Raw genomic sequence first — 14,761 nt, 5'->3', positions numbered from 1 at the left:
ACACTGGAACATTGGTGTCAGTAAGGCCCAAAGAAATGTGCGTTGTGGTGATTCAGTGGGTTGGCGGGGGAAGATGGAGATGGCTCACATCCAAAGGGCACTCTGCTCCCTCCCCAAACCAGGAGAAACTAGATTGGGGAATGTGACCGGCTCTAGTTTAGGCTTCCTCGTGGAATATCTATTCTCTTCTGGCATGTTATCTATTAAAATTTTCTGATATTAGTGCCAAAGGACAGACACAACTGACACCTGATTAGCACTCCTTGGTCCTTGGTGAAACCTGCAGGATGGTCCCTTGTCCTCAGACAAGGTGCAGGACAACATTGCCTTAGGAAATATTTTAATACAGGAGGGTGTCTCAACCGAATAGTACAGGAGAAGGAGAAGTTTGTGCTAAGCCCCCATCGGAGTTCTCAACATTTTCCTAAAAGAGGGCCTATCTACATTAAGAAATAATATCAATGGAAACTTTTTCTGGGGTGTGAGGGTTTGCAGGGCGATTTTCATCAGGACCACAGCAGGGGATGGAAGGGGTAGACGTTTGCGGTTACTGGACTACAATTTCCATCATCCTGACCATTGTCCACACTGGCTGGGGATGATGGGGGTTAGAATCCAACACCATCCAGAGAGTAGCACAAGATTGGCTACCCCTACCAAATGTTCCTGGTATATGAGGACAGTTGGGGTACATCTCTTCCCGTGAATTTCCAACCAACACACTGGAGTTATAAAATTAATCCTTCTCCTGTTCTGCAGCTCAAACTGTGGAACCAAAATAGCAACACAAACATTCTCTCTGAAGCACACATTTATTTCTGCAAGTCTTTAATGGTGGGTGATCCAATCCATGAGCTTTCAGAGCAGAGTGAGCTAGCAGTGCATTGGACGTTATCCAGGGGCTCAATTCTGCAGTAGCATTATCATGTACTTGCAGGATCTAATGCAGTGGTTCCCAAAGTGGGCAGTACCAGTCGGTAGAGCATGAGACACTTAATCTCAGGGTTGTGGGTTCAAGCCCCATGTTGGGCAAAAGATTCCTGCATTGCAGGGGATTGGACTAGATGACTCTCCTGGTCCCTTCCAATTCTATGATCCAGGGTAAAAAGGTAAAGGTATGCTCTATGACCCCATGGGGGCAGTGGGATTACCTAAGGGGGTGCTAGGAGACAGTGGGGGTGGCAAGGGGCATTAGAGGTGTAAATGACTCTCAGCCTTCAAAAAGCTGGTATCAGTCAAGTTCAGTTAATTAATTGAAATGGTTTTAACTGGATTTTAAATAAAGGTGCAATTGATTGTTACTGTTTTAAGTTTTATTGTGTTATTCCGTAGTGGGTCCTGCAAACCGCTAAATGCTTTCTATAGGGTAGGAGGCACTGGGGACGGGTTAATGGAACCAAGAATGTGGTGGCCTGAAAAGTTTGGGAACCACTGATCGAATAGTTCTCCTCCTTGCAGCCTCTGCCCTCGTGCAGATCCAGCAGTGCCCCCACCAAACACACTTTATCCAAAGACAAATGGCAAAGGTGCCTGAACTCACAGTCGCAGACTGTTGCTGGGTGGCCTGGGCTGCAAACCGAGCCACGTGGTTGATGATGGGGGAGAAGTTGGTTGGTCCATAGAAGCGTATGTGAGGCAGGCAGGTGGAATAGGCTTGGACGATGCCTTCTACACCTTTGGAGCAAAGTGAGAGAATGGGTGGTCAGTGCTGCAGGCCCCCAAATGCACACAAATCCAGGTGTGAGCCCCAACTCCTGTCCCAAAGTTTTGATTTTGCGACCTTTGTGTTCCTGAAATAGCCTTGCAGCACAATCCCATCATGCATGTGTCTACTCAGAAGAAAGTCCAGTTGGAACTCATCCCCAGGTAAGTGCATAGAGGATCCTGGCCTAAAACTCACCCAAATGACGAAGACTTCTCTAATTGGGGGGGGGGGTAGCCCTAAATATAGGTAATTAATTAATGACTTGAGACAGTCTCATCCTCATTGTTGGGTGGCGGTGGGAAAGAATCTTATAAAAGAAACAACCTTTTCAAGCTTCTTGTCAAGCTGTTTGCAGGGGGCCTCCTGCTTGGCTCCATCCGGAAGTGTGTGGGGTTTTCTGTCTCTGCATCCCAGCTATTTATTCCTCGCCCCGTTTACTCAGGTGACCCTTTAACCTATCACTCAAGCAACATGTATGAACACCTACTAACGCTCCCAGGCTGCTTCATGTCTCTGTGAGAGGTGGAGGCTGCTTTGGTTGCATTTCCCAGAGAATTCACAGACGACTCCCAACAAGTGCTGCTAACTAGAACCAAACCTCTATGCTCAGAGGCAGCATAAGTTCAGAGGCAGCATCTGGTTAGTTGGTATCGGAAGCAGGAAGCTTCACACTAATCCAAAAAGGCAATTGGAACTAGAGAGGAAGGAGTCTGTCGATTTCCCTTTCTCATTTTTCCAGTTTGCAGTGATTTGTTCCCAGTGAAAATGTGTCAATATTTAACATGGATTTCTCCTAATATATACATTTTTTTTTACTAATATACACACATTTTTCAAGCAACTTTCCCTACCATAATGCATTCTGTATGTAATTTTCACTAATATATGCATTTTGGTACACATTATTTGGTTGGTCAATGGCCTCACAGAATTTTGAGGGGAGTGCATTTTGATGGATAGTTATGTTTGGATATGCATATTGTTTCGGGAAGTGCAAATTGGGTGGCTTCTTAGTGAAATGCAAACATTTCCCTAGCCTAGTTGGAACACTTAAGGCAGCTTCCCCTGGTGTCCTCCAGAAGTTGTTGGACTACAGCTCCCATCAGCCCCAGCCAGCCAGGGCCTTATATCATTAAAAGATTTGAACTGGGGCTCTTCTTTAAGCATTTTGTACACCCCACATATAGTGCTATTTTAGTCTGGATACTTCTGTGGTGGAAGCTACTTAGAGGAAGTTTTTGTGTCTTTTCAGAAGGTGTGCCAAAAAAAAACCCCTCTCAGCTTTGCACCCCCTGCATTTAAGACAGAATGTGTATATTGCTCTACATGCAGAAAATGCCTCAGCAGTGTAGAGAAATAAAATATAAAACATAGTACAGATTTTAAAACAGCATTAAAATTTAAAAGCCAATGAATTAAAGACAGCAGAAATAAAATGAACTGTGCACTTACCGAGGCAAAAGGGGTTTGTAGGATTGAAGTTAATGGCAAATTCGTGCGAAACCTGGAAGACAAAGGTTGAAACAGAAGCAGTGGGGATTAATTTTACTCCTCTTTCCACCCAAACATATTGCAAAATGTAGCTGATACCCAAGTTTCAGGATGTGTTTCCTCCAAGATTCACCTGAGCATTAAAATTAGGGGAGCCCATTCTCTCCACCCTTCCCCAAAGACTGCCTTGTGGCACAAGGGCACCACACCCATTTTTGCACATCCCAAAGCAAGGTCTGGTTCCTGCATACTCAGGGGGCTTCTCAGGTATCCAGTAGACTAGTTTATGAATGAGAAGGAAATGAATGAATGAATGAATGAATGAATGAGCAAACAAACCAAATAGGCACAAATTTGTCCCTTTGTGGCATCTATGGAATGTGGAGGGCAGTTGAGCACTGAGTGGGTCAGTGCCAAAGAAAGGAAGAGAAAAGAGAAGGCAATTGCAGGGCTTGTGTCTTTTCATTCTTTGGTTGTAAGGACGCAAGAAAAGCCCTGCTGGATCAGGCCCAAGGGGGCCCATCCAGCCAGGCATCCTGTTCTCACAGTGTAAGAGAAACAGTAGCAACTCTCCCCACTTGAGATTCCCAGCGACTGGCATTCAGAAGCATCACAGTCTCCAACAATGGAAATTATGTTGTGAAGGTTACTTTGTGATTACTTTTTTAAGTACACCATGCACTGTGCTTGGCTCCCAATTTTGGGGAAGAGAGATATATCGGTAACTCTAAAACAAACAAACAAACAAACAAACAAACAAACAGTATTGAAGTTTTAATGTCTGTCTTTGAGCATTTATTAAAGCTGTATCCTAAGAGTGGGCATTGGGCCCAAGGAGATATGACCCATTAAGTTAAAAACACCCATTCCAACAATGTACAGAGGGGGTTTTTTCAGGGGGGGGGCGGAAATCACCTCCTTCCCCACTCTCTAGAACCGCCCCCCTACATATAGCAAAAAAAGGTCTCAGGACTGAGCCCCTTTTTTTGCCATATAACATAGTAGGAAAAAGCTTCAGGAATGTGTAAACAACAACCCAAAAAGTGTTCTTTTTGCTTCCCCCTCACCTTGCAAGTCCCAGTCAACAGCATAGAGATCCCGTTTCAAACTAGCAAGAGGGCTGGGGATAGGTCCTCAGGTGACACAATACAAAGCCTCGTGATTTCCATAGACGACACTTTCTTTTCCCAGACTTGCAGGCTCAGGACCCTTTCTCCCCACGAGCAAACAATGAATAATTTGACATAGTCTTCCCACCACCACTAAAAGTTTGCACATGGGAGGGACTTTGACAGATGGCTGCAGCCACAGCCTCCTGGGTGCCCCCCCTCGAGTGCTTTGGAATTTGAATTCGTTCCCTCTCACAGCCCCTACAGAGACGACTTCTTGAGGTCCCCTTCGCAAAGGCCTTTGCATTTCAAGATGTTCTCTGACATTTCCAGCATGGTTTTTTTTTAATGTGTTGAATATCTTATTCATATCAGTCCTTTGAAAGCATCCTGAGGCACCATGGCAACAAGAGCATCGGGAGAACAAAGCATGATTTCTATGTCTCTTATCTTTAATAGTCATCTCTGCTTCCTGCTCTGGTCCTCACTGTAACAATAGCCATGTTTGCAATTTGTTATCTGCAGTCCATGGAAAATGCAGATAGCCATCCACGAGGTTATAGATATGGTGGAAATTAAGAGCAGGCATTCTCAAAAGCAGCCAATATGTATCTATTTTTTTGGTATGTTCTTTTCACTAATACATGTGTTTCTATGCACACTTCACCTCAGCCTATGTATTTCTGCACACATTACTTGGCTAAGAGAACTGCAATGCAAAATTTTGAGAAATGCGAACTCTGAAATGTAGCTGTGTTTCAGTTTGTGTATTGTGAGGTAGGTTTACACACCATCCCTGGCCAGATCCCCCACAAAGTCACAAGCGTTGTTATATGTGAGAGATTTCTGAAGCTAAAATAAACCTAAACTTCCTGAATGGTGGTCTGGTTTCCTGCATGGAAAAGGTATTGAGTCATGCTGTTCTTTGGCTGGAAACTAAACCAGGCTTATAGGCTATTTAGATAAAATAGACCTGCCTCTCTGAAAAGCAACCAGGTGTTGTTTTTTGTTTGGTGGGTGGGAAAAACACCTAGAAAAGTGTATCAATCACTGGACCCACCTGAAACATGAGGAACAAGTGGAAGTTATGTGTCCTATTGACAGGTTCTGAACATAAATTTTAGGCCTAGTTTCACAGAGCTACTGCGCTTGCCAGATCTAATATGCAGGGTTGGGAGTTTTAACTGCAATATCCAAATAGATGACAATTAGGCCTGTCAATGTTTCCAGTGGCTCCATTCAGGCCACATCACAGAGCACAGATCTGGGACCCCACAGCCTGGGGTGCTTATATTTTGCTGTAAGCTGCACAGAGTGGCTGGGGCAACCCACTCAATGGGTGACATATTGTTTTTGTTGTTGTTACATTTAGTCAGTCCTTAGAACACTGAATACAGTGATACCTCGGGTTACATACACTTCAGGTTACATACGCTTCAGGTTACACACTCTGCTAACCCAGAAATAGTGCTTCAGGTTAAGAACTTTGCTTCAGGATAAGAACAGAAATTGAGCTCCGGCAGCACGGCGGCAGCAGGAGGCCCCATTAGCTAAAGTGGTGCTTCAGGTTAAGAACAGTTTCAGGTTAAGAACGGACCTCCGGAATGAATTAAGTACTTAACCTGAGGTACCACTGTAATGCAAAAACCAAAGCAAGTGTCTGCAAAGGTGTTTTGGCTTTTACCAAAGACATAGTCTAGTTATATGCTACTATGAATTTAGATATTTAAGGATGGAATTTTTTGTACTGAAAGAAATTTTATGTCTGCTAGACTGTTTACTTCTTATTTTACTTCATTAATTGGGTTCCAACAGATCACTTTCCCTTTTTCTAAATCATTAGACAACAGATCCCACATGTGATGTGATGCAAGACAAAGGAAGCTGCCCACTCATGTATTCATCACAGCGGTGGACCTTTTGAGTGTTCAGAGACCTGGCGTTTTTATTTTCGGTCTTTCCAGTTAAATGGCTGGCAAATGTTTATTAAAGCTTTCAGTGATTATTCAGACATAATACTGAAGCTTGCAGTCCTAGAAAGTAGAGACTCACCCAACACTCTGCTCAGGGGTGAAAAAACAACCACCCCAAAATGCAAACCTTTGGACTGCCATTTTAACTTACTTCATCTAAAAAAAAATTCATCTCAGAAGCAAAGTTGCACATCACCCATCCTAATTCCTCCCATTAAAATGTCAGCATTTGATTCCTCCTCCTGCTCTCAGGAACAACAAATTGGTCACCTTCAGAACCGAAAGATGTTTACTGCATTCATTGTAATGGGGGAAATGACAGACAAATGTAATGTTTAATGGTGAAGAAGGGGGATGACTCACTCTCAAGCAGCACATTGAGTGCTTGATCCTGCACTTAATGTCACTGGCACCTTGATACAGGGTGTGCACCACTGTATTAATAGCAAGAATAATGTGCACAGTGGGAGAGTTACTGGAGTATTTAATCATTAAGGTAGCACTTGAGACCAAGTGAAGAGGCTCCAAGAATCAGCAACCATGCCTGGGCACCAACAGGGCATGCAGAATTCACACCAACCGTGGAGGTGCAGAATAGATGCCTCTATGGGCAGGGCAGATTCCTGTTTATCAATATTGCGGGTAAAAATATTAGATTCCACACAACAAAAATCCATATACATAAACATCTAATAGCACTGTCATAACATTTATTTAGCCATGTATTTATTTCATTAATCTATTTTTACCTTCCAGCAATAGCATGCCCTCAGAGCATCTTATAAAGCAAAGCACACTATTACTGCTCTTGCAGTTTTTAACATTTTGTAGTCTGGCTTTCAGAGAAAAGACTTTGGTTCCTAACCCACATTTTATGGCACAGGTTTCCTTTTTGGCTGGTCTTGGATTACATTCTCTGTCTTTGGAGTTGTTGTGGACAACCGGGACACTCATGCCCTCCTTATTAGGGTTGGCAGTGACTCCTAATGTTTGACAGCCATTGCAGTCATTCCCAACCACATGAATGACACCCAGTTGTGCCATCTGCTAGCAGAATGGTCTTTCATTCATGTAATGGGATTCTTCTTCCCCACCCCCTGGGAACACCCTCAAATATGTTTCAAAAGGTTGGGGGGGTCCATCAGGTGCAAGTGGGGAAGGTGTCAGGAGCTACAGGGGAGAGATGAGAAAGAGGGAAATCTTGCAGAAACTCTGGATATCAGCCATCCAAGCTTGGAGGGCTGAGGCAGAATTGTAGTTTTAGATCTGCTCCACTTCCCAGTGGGGAGGAGTTGCGGTGGACCGCATGGCCACCCACTCCCCACCAGGGCCAGGGGACATTGTCCCCCGTTGCCTGGGGGATCCCGGCCATGTCAGAACCTGGCCAGCCAATCCACTGGCCGGGGGGGGGCGGGGCCAGGGCAGTTTAAACCGAGGAGCAAGCCAGAGGACTTCCTCTTTGGCTCGCTTCCTCAATCACCCGCCCTCCATCCCTATTTGCAGGTTAGGCACTGGCCTTCCTATGGACTGTGGTTGGTCACCTTCGTTGTCCGAGGGGCCTGGTAGGAATTTTTCCATTTGGCAAATTGGCACTGGCCACTTGGTTTTCACCTACCTTGTGGCAATTGTCACAACTTTGTTAGGGTTGCGGTTAGGCATTGTTTGACCTTGTGTGGGGGAGGGGAGGTGTGGCCATCACCTGCCCCTCCATTCTTAAGGGTATTCCATTAAAGGAATCCGGGGATGTTGATTTTGTCCGAAGCCCAGCTGGGGACTAGGGCCTTGACATGACCCCAACGGGAACACCAGGGGGAGCTTGAGTTGGTTCGCATCGACAGGGCTCCCCCTTCCGGGGGCTTACCCTTTCTGGACTTCCTGCATAGCGGGCAGGAGTCAGATACAGTCAGGTCCAATCAATGCCTAAATCAATACTGCTCACATTCTGTAATTCAATAAACTTGTGGCCAAAATTTGCCCAATAACATAAACCTAATATCTGTGTCCTGGTGTGAGTTATTTCCCAACAAGGGGGTGGCTGCGGAGTCTCGACACGCAACGGATGGATTCTCTAGCCTAGCCTAAACCTCTGAGCAAGCAGACACACCTTCCTCTCTCCTTATCTTTTCACTCCTGCCTTAGAATCCCCATTTCAGACTCTGTTCCCCAGGGTGCTCTGAATGCTTGCCACAGGGCCAGCTGTTTGACTGAGGCGCCATTCCTACGCTTATGTAGGAGTCTGCCCCACTGAACTCAATGGGATGTACTTCTAAATATAGAACTGCACTGTTTGAATCAAGAAGGAAACCCTGAAAGCTTTGTTCCACCTAATGATATATACACACACTGTAAGCATGGAAACGTCTACAACAACAGGAGCAGGTTTACCTTCCAGTCTGGGGGGAGCTGGGCACCAAATCCCAAAGCAGGAAACATTTTATCTCTGCAAAATAATCAGAAGAAGGGGGGAGGGGGAAGCAAGGGAGAAAGTAAGTATGGACTTAGGAAAGGCTGCAGATCTCCAGCATGGTTCTGTAACCCATATGAATGATATTGGTTCAACAAGATATGCAGAAAACTACTTAGGAGAGATTCCTGCTCCCTGAGTACTCACCCTGATTTATTCACACAAAGCTTATGCAGAGGAGAGATTATATTCAGTCTTTTCTTGTGCATTCCTTCTGACTTGTTTGCTGGGAAGTTACACAAGAAGGTGCATCCATCCCAAGTTCCTTTCTGCAGTGGTTATATGCCTTTCTGTTAATCAGGAGTGGAGGGGAACCTCCTGCTTATGGGCCAAATTAGGCCTACCAGGCCACCCTATTTGGCCAAGCCCAGGTATGGGACAGGTAAAAACCTGGCTCAGTCAAAGGGGGAGGTTGCAGGCACTGCTGATCAGCCTGCAAAGCCCTATGCAAAGAGTTCCAGAAGGTGATGTGTTTGCAAGGCCTCACAACCAGCTTTGCAAGACGCGTGTGGTCAAACTTCACTGCCAGATCAATGTGTTTCTCTACCATCATGAGGACTACAAACTTTAGAGAATTACACAAGCAACATGGAAGGGATGCATGCAGGCGTTAATCCTCTCCCCTTTTAAACAATTTTAAATTGTTAGCTCCTTTGGGAGCCAAACAGCCTAATAAGTGGAATATAAATACATAAGCCAAGAAACACATTGTTTTGGAAAGGGCACTTTGCCCCACGCTGGCAATCTGTCCCTGGCTTGAGACAATCTGCAGAATTCCAGGGGGAATTTAAGAAGAGCCCAGATGATTCAAAGCAAGCTCCCCGCCCCGTCTTCCATATCCTATCACCATCCAGATGCTTTGGGCTGCTGAGAGCCATAATCTAAAACATCTGGAACACTTCGAGGTAGGACGAGGTTGATCTAATCCAACATCCCATTTCCCAAATGGCCAGCCAGGGGAATCTGGAAGATCACAAGCAAGGCATGAAGGTGGCACAGGAAGATAGGGCTGTAAAAAGCTGCCTTTTGCCGAGTTAGTTATATTGGTTTGTCTAGCTCACTAATGTCTACACTTACTGCCAGTGGCTCTTTGGGGTTTCAGGCAGAGTCTTGCATAGCCCTATGTGGAGTTGCCATTGGTATTCGTGTATGTGTGCGCGTGCGTGCATAGTTTTCGGGGGGGAAATATACATATAAAACATAGCAATTTCAAAGATTAAAATAAAGAATTCTTTCGAACTCTTAGACCTCCTTCCATCTTTAAGATTAAATTTACTGCATCTTTTACCCTTATCTAGCTATTCTATAACCATAATTATCATTAAATCAATTCCACATTACAAGTGTCTTTACATCCCTGCCAAAGATTTTAGCTGTTTACAGTGGTCTTTTAATTAAATTATTAATTTATTCCAGTCTTTAGAAAATACTTGATCTTCCTGGTTTTGGATCTTTCCAATCAGTTCCGTCATTTCCGCATATTCCATCAGTTTCATCTGCCATTCTTCTTTCATTGGTATTTCTCCTTCATTCCATCTCTGGGCTAGTAGCATTCTAGCTGCCATTATTGCATACTTAAAAAGTCTTTTACCTGCCATTGGAATTGAACCAGGGACCCCTTGCATGCAAAACAGTTGCTCTACCACTGACTGGTGGCCCTTGTGTTGATAGACCTCTGCTGTTTCCCCTCTGTGTGCATCTTTTGGCTAATAATAATAATAATAATAATAATAATAATTTATTATTTATACCCCACCCATCCGGTTGGGTTTCCCAGGTGTACTGCTTCTGTAGCTGGAGGTTCCACCTAGCTGTTATGGCTAACAGCTCTTGATTGATTTATTCTCCATGAATTTTGTTTTAAAATACATAAAACATCTGAAGCAATATTTAGATCATCCCTTCCAGACAGAGCCTCATGAGGGAAGCGGCACTTACGTGTCATAATCTTGTATTATCTGCCCCACTGCCCAAATAGCTGAGAGGTATTCATTTGTTCCCATGGGGTTGATGTAGTGCAAAGACGTGGGGTCCCGAGGATTCCCGTTGGAGGCTGTGAAATCAATCCCGACCTGCAAGGAAAGATCAGCACCACCTTTACTATAGCAATGCCACAGGGGCTGGACAAGTCTGCTCTTCTCCATGGGTTCCAAAAAACAGACAGGAAAGTGGTGTTCCCTGGGGGCAAGAGTTATTTATCCCCCCTTTTCTACAACAGGGAAACTGGGGCTCTCCCAATGTTTCTGGACTCCAACCCCCAGAATCCCTGACCACTGTCCACGCTGACTGGGGCTGATGGGAGCTGGAATCCAACAACATCTGGAGGGCCACTGGTTCACCACACCTGGAAAGCCTAAGTTGTGGCTTGGCTCCACTTCAACAGAGTGGCCATCTCTTCCTCAAAGGGTTTTTGGGTCCATCCACAACTAACTGGTCAAGGCAAAAAGTGGACTTTTTCAATACTATTTCTTAGTATTGGTTCTTCATCACACAGGTCCCCCAATACCTTCTGGAATGCCTCTCCTGATATGAAGCTTCCGAGACCCCAAGATCCTCATGATTTAGCGTTACATCTGAACAAGGCCACATTTTCCCCATCCATCCTCTCCTCGGCCTCCCTCAGCTTCCTCTGTTGTCTCCACTGTGCTGCATTTTAAATTGTAAGATCATTGGGGCACAGACCTCTCTGCTACTACTTTGCAAAGCACTGTGTGCATTGATGGCACGATCTGAATAACAACCAATCTCTGGCCATGGCATCCAATGGAAGGCAATCAGTTACTCAGTGGATCCTGACGGTGCCATTCCACAACTCAAGACCTGCTAGACGAGCATCAGGAGAAATCCAGAAGCCCGTCCAGCTAGTCAAGTTCTGAACAGATGATTCTAGCCCTCTGTGCTGGTTTATTTGGCTTCCAAATGAACCATTTCCTCCTTTGTGCCAGCAAACCTTTATGCAATAGTTCAGCTGTGTGCGTAACATGCTTGTACTCATTCCCGTTCCTATGGCAACGCCTCCTCCCTTTCTCTTTATGTCTCTTTAGACCAAAACAACAAATATGGGGGGAAAGAATACAGCCTGCATTTGTGTGTTTGTGTGCATAGACACAACATTCTTGGAGACTGTACTCGAAAAAATAAGTTTGAAGCAGCAGGGGGCAGGGATACGTGTTCAATACATTGGATGAAACAACAGTGGAGTTTAAAGGCCCTCCACTCTTCCTGAAGTAAAGATTACACAAACGCACCTGTGCAGAATGAATGAAAAATCTCTCATTGCATATACACCAGCAAATGTCTAAGGTGAGGAAACACAGAACATTTAACCCAGAGGTCTCAGGAACGTTAATACAGGTCAGAACAGGGGGAAAGCATTGGAAATTCTGCTAGATAACAAACCAAAGCTAGGATCTGCTTCTTGGATTAAAGCGAGCAGCAATTCAAGTTACAAGAAAGGAGATGCCAACGAAACATCAGGAAGGACTTTCTGAGAGTAAGAGCTGTTCAACAGTGGAATGGACTCCCTTGGGAGGTGGTGGACTCTTCTTTCGTTGCAGAGGTTGGGTGGCCATTTGATCTAGTTGATATTCCTGCAGTGGAGGGGTTGGACTAGATTGCCCTCTGGGTCCCTTCCAACTCTACAATTCTCTGATTCTGTCATTTGGCATGCCCAAAGCTACATCTGCCAAATCTTCAAGTGCGCCAATAGAGACATTTGCACAAATTTGCAGCTTATACATGCATTTGCTAACAGGCTAGTGTGGGATGAGGTGGCCTTTGAGGTACTGGGGTGGTCTTGAGCTGCATAAGGTTTTATAGGACAAAACCAACACTTGGAAGTGAGCCCAGATGCTAATTGGTACAATACCCCAGGGGCATCCTGGGCAGAAAAGATGGAGCTGTTCTACAGCCACTGCCAGCAGAGCATGAGTTTTTAAAAAATCCCACTCACAAATGGACAGAGACCCGCATCTCATTTTTTTCTGGGTCTGCTAGAAACAAATTTTTATTCCAGTAAACATATGATTCAGCTTTCTAGGCTTGCTCTAAAGGTTTTACTGGTTTTAGCTGTGTGACTTACATTATGGTTGTGGGGTTTTTTGGTTGATCTTAGCTGTGCTTTATTGACAATTTTAGAGTGTACGCTGCTTAGAGAGTTATGTGTAAGTTGTTTATTTTTAATCATTCCTTTTAGAAAAATTTATAAACAGTTTATAAGAAAAAGAGAGGAAGAGACCAGTAGCACAATACACCCCCAATCCATTTGAGTAATTTCAACTCCCAAATCCCCCTCCTCCAGCAAAATAATAATAATAATCTGTGAATACGGGTGGTGAATTTGGCTCAGCCCTAGTTTTGGCCCAATTACCAGACGCTTTCTGGCTATGGACTTGACCAGGAGGTCGCTCTGTGGGATCCACATTGAAAGGCAGCTCCTAGACATTTTGATGACCTTCCTGGCAGGTTGTGGCCAACATTAATGAATATCTGTGTGCAGATGCATGTATTTAAACTGAGATTTCAGATATCCTGCCTCCAGAGGCAATATGTCTTGGGTCAGACCTGTCTGACTGAGGCATCAGTCTTCATTTGATTAAGAAATGAGGTTAGTAAGCAAGCCTGCAAAATGAGCCCAGGCAGAAAGTGGCCCTAAATGAACTTGGATTCATGGGGAAATTGATGATTAAATTAAATTTTTGAATCTCTTCCCATGAAGGCATCTTGAAGCGATCAACCATTTAAAAAAAAGAATCAGCAGTAACAACTTCAGATCCAATACAGATTCTAACTGAGGCAAAAACTGATGATGTGTGCTGCAAAATTCACCCAGCATTGGGGTTTTTTGGCCAAATGAAATGTGTTCATTGCTTTGCAATGTTGCTTTCCTTCTGCCCCGTTGAGCTGGATTGATGTCATTCATTCTGCTGTACCTCATGCCTCGTTTGCAATCGCAGCCAGGGGCTGATACAGGCAGCTTGCTCTCAGATCCACAGCGCTTACACTGGAGTCGGAGACTCCTCAAGGCTACCCTGATCTCCCGGGATCTTTTTAGGCCTGTCATTTGATTAAGTCCAAGTGAGGAGAGGATGCAGAATGGCATGTTCCCAAACGAATTCACTTCACCTCATGCTTATTATAGCGCTTTGTGCACAAAGAGGCAAAGATCCTTACCGTAAACATTAGCTGGCAGCCCCCAAGGATATAGTCCAGGAAGGTGTAATCTCTGGTGATCTGAAAAGGGAATTCAAATGGTTAGGAAGGGGGGGAGGAAGGGAGGCAATATAAGTGCATTCTCAGAAATCCCTAAACATTTGTAAGCAGAAAGAAAAACTTATTATAAGGCACTTTTGACCGTTTGTCTCTATGGAACTAAGGTCCTGTTGACCATCAAAATTTCAGAAGCAATGTGATGGCTGGTAGTAAGTATCAAAGAGAAACTGCCCATGTGTGCACTGCAAAAACTAGCTCCATTGCGTTCAAAGTTCTATCTGTGGCAAGTCCAATTAGAAATGCAAAAGATTGCTGAACACTGCAGTCATCAAGAAGAATACTGAGCATGTATGCATACATACACCACACCTCCTGCATCAGGACCGTCCTGGCAAGAATGTTTGCTGCTTCTATGATAACATTTGGATAGAATACCTGAAGCAGCACACAGTGTGAAGCAAAGATGCATTCACCAGAAGCCACGGCCAATAGCAACCTACAGCAGAGGGTGCCAAGGGGATGTCCACTTGTCGCTGTAAAACTACAACTCCCATCAGCCCTAGCGAGCATGGCAAATAGTTCAGGACGAAGAGAGTTGTAGTCCTACAATGCCTAGAGGGCACCATGTTGGCTATTCCTGCCGGGTGAAAGGGGAGGGGGTCATATTGAAGCATCTGCTTTGCATACAGAAGGTAATGGCTTCAGTCTCTAAGCCGGGCTAAGAAAGTCCCACTTCCTGAAACCCTGGTGAGCTGTTGGCAGTCAGTGTAGACAATGCTGAACTACAAGCACCAACCGCCTGGTTCCA

General features: G+C 44.7%; 1 protein-coding gene and 1 long non-coding RNA gene across 2 annotated transcripts in view; one reads left to right on the top strand and one right to left on the bottom strand.

The window, feature by feature from the left end:
* CPNE2 (copine 2) overlaps positions 1-14,761 on the bottom strand; it is an 82,354-nt gene that overhangs the window by 1,954 nt on the left and 65,639 nt on the right. Inside the window, exons 10-14 of the mRNA XM_082233491.1 lie at positions 13,915-13,974; positions 10,681-10,814; positions 8,664-8,718; positions 3,158-3,209; positions 1,541-1,674 (exon numbers count right to left, since the gene is read on the bottom strand). Coding sequence (XP_082089617.1) covers positions 1,541-1,674; positions 3,158-3,209; positions 8,664-8,718; positions 10,681-10,814; positions 13,915-13,974 — 435 coding nt within the window. The remainder of the gene's footprint in view (positions 1-1,540; positions 1,675-3,157; positions 3,210-8,663; positions 8,719-10,680; positions 10,815-13,914; positions 13,975-14,761) is intronic.
* Positions 10,859-11,989, top strand: LOC309538214. Its single transcript, XR_014222134.1, has 2 exons — positions 10,859-11,402; positions 11,787-11,989. It is a non-coding gene; the product is annotated as an uncharacterized lncRNA (long non-coding RNA).

Source organism: Podarcis vaucheri (assembly GCF_965113315.1).
Source record: "Podarcis vaucheri genome assembly, chromosome: 7".
NCBI classification, from domain to species: domain Eukaryota; kingdom Metazoa; phylum Chordata; class Lepidosauria; order Squamata; family Lacertidae; genus Podarcis; species Podarcis vaucheri.
This window is presented reverse-complemented; position numbering and strand designations above follow the sequence as displayed.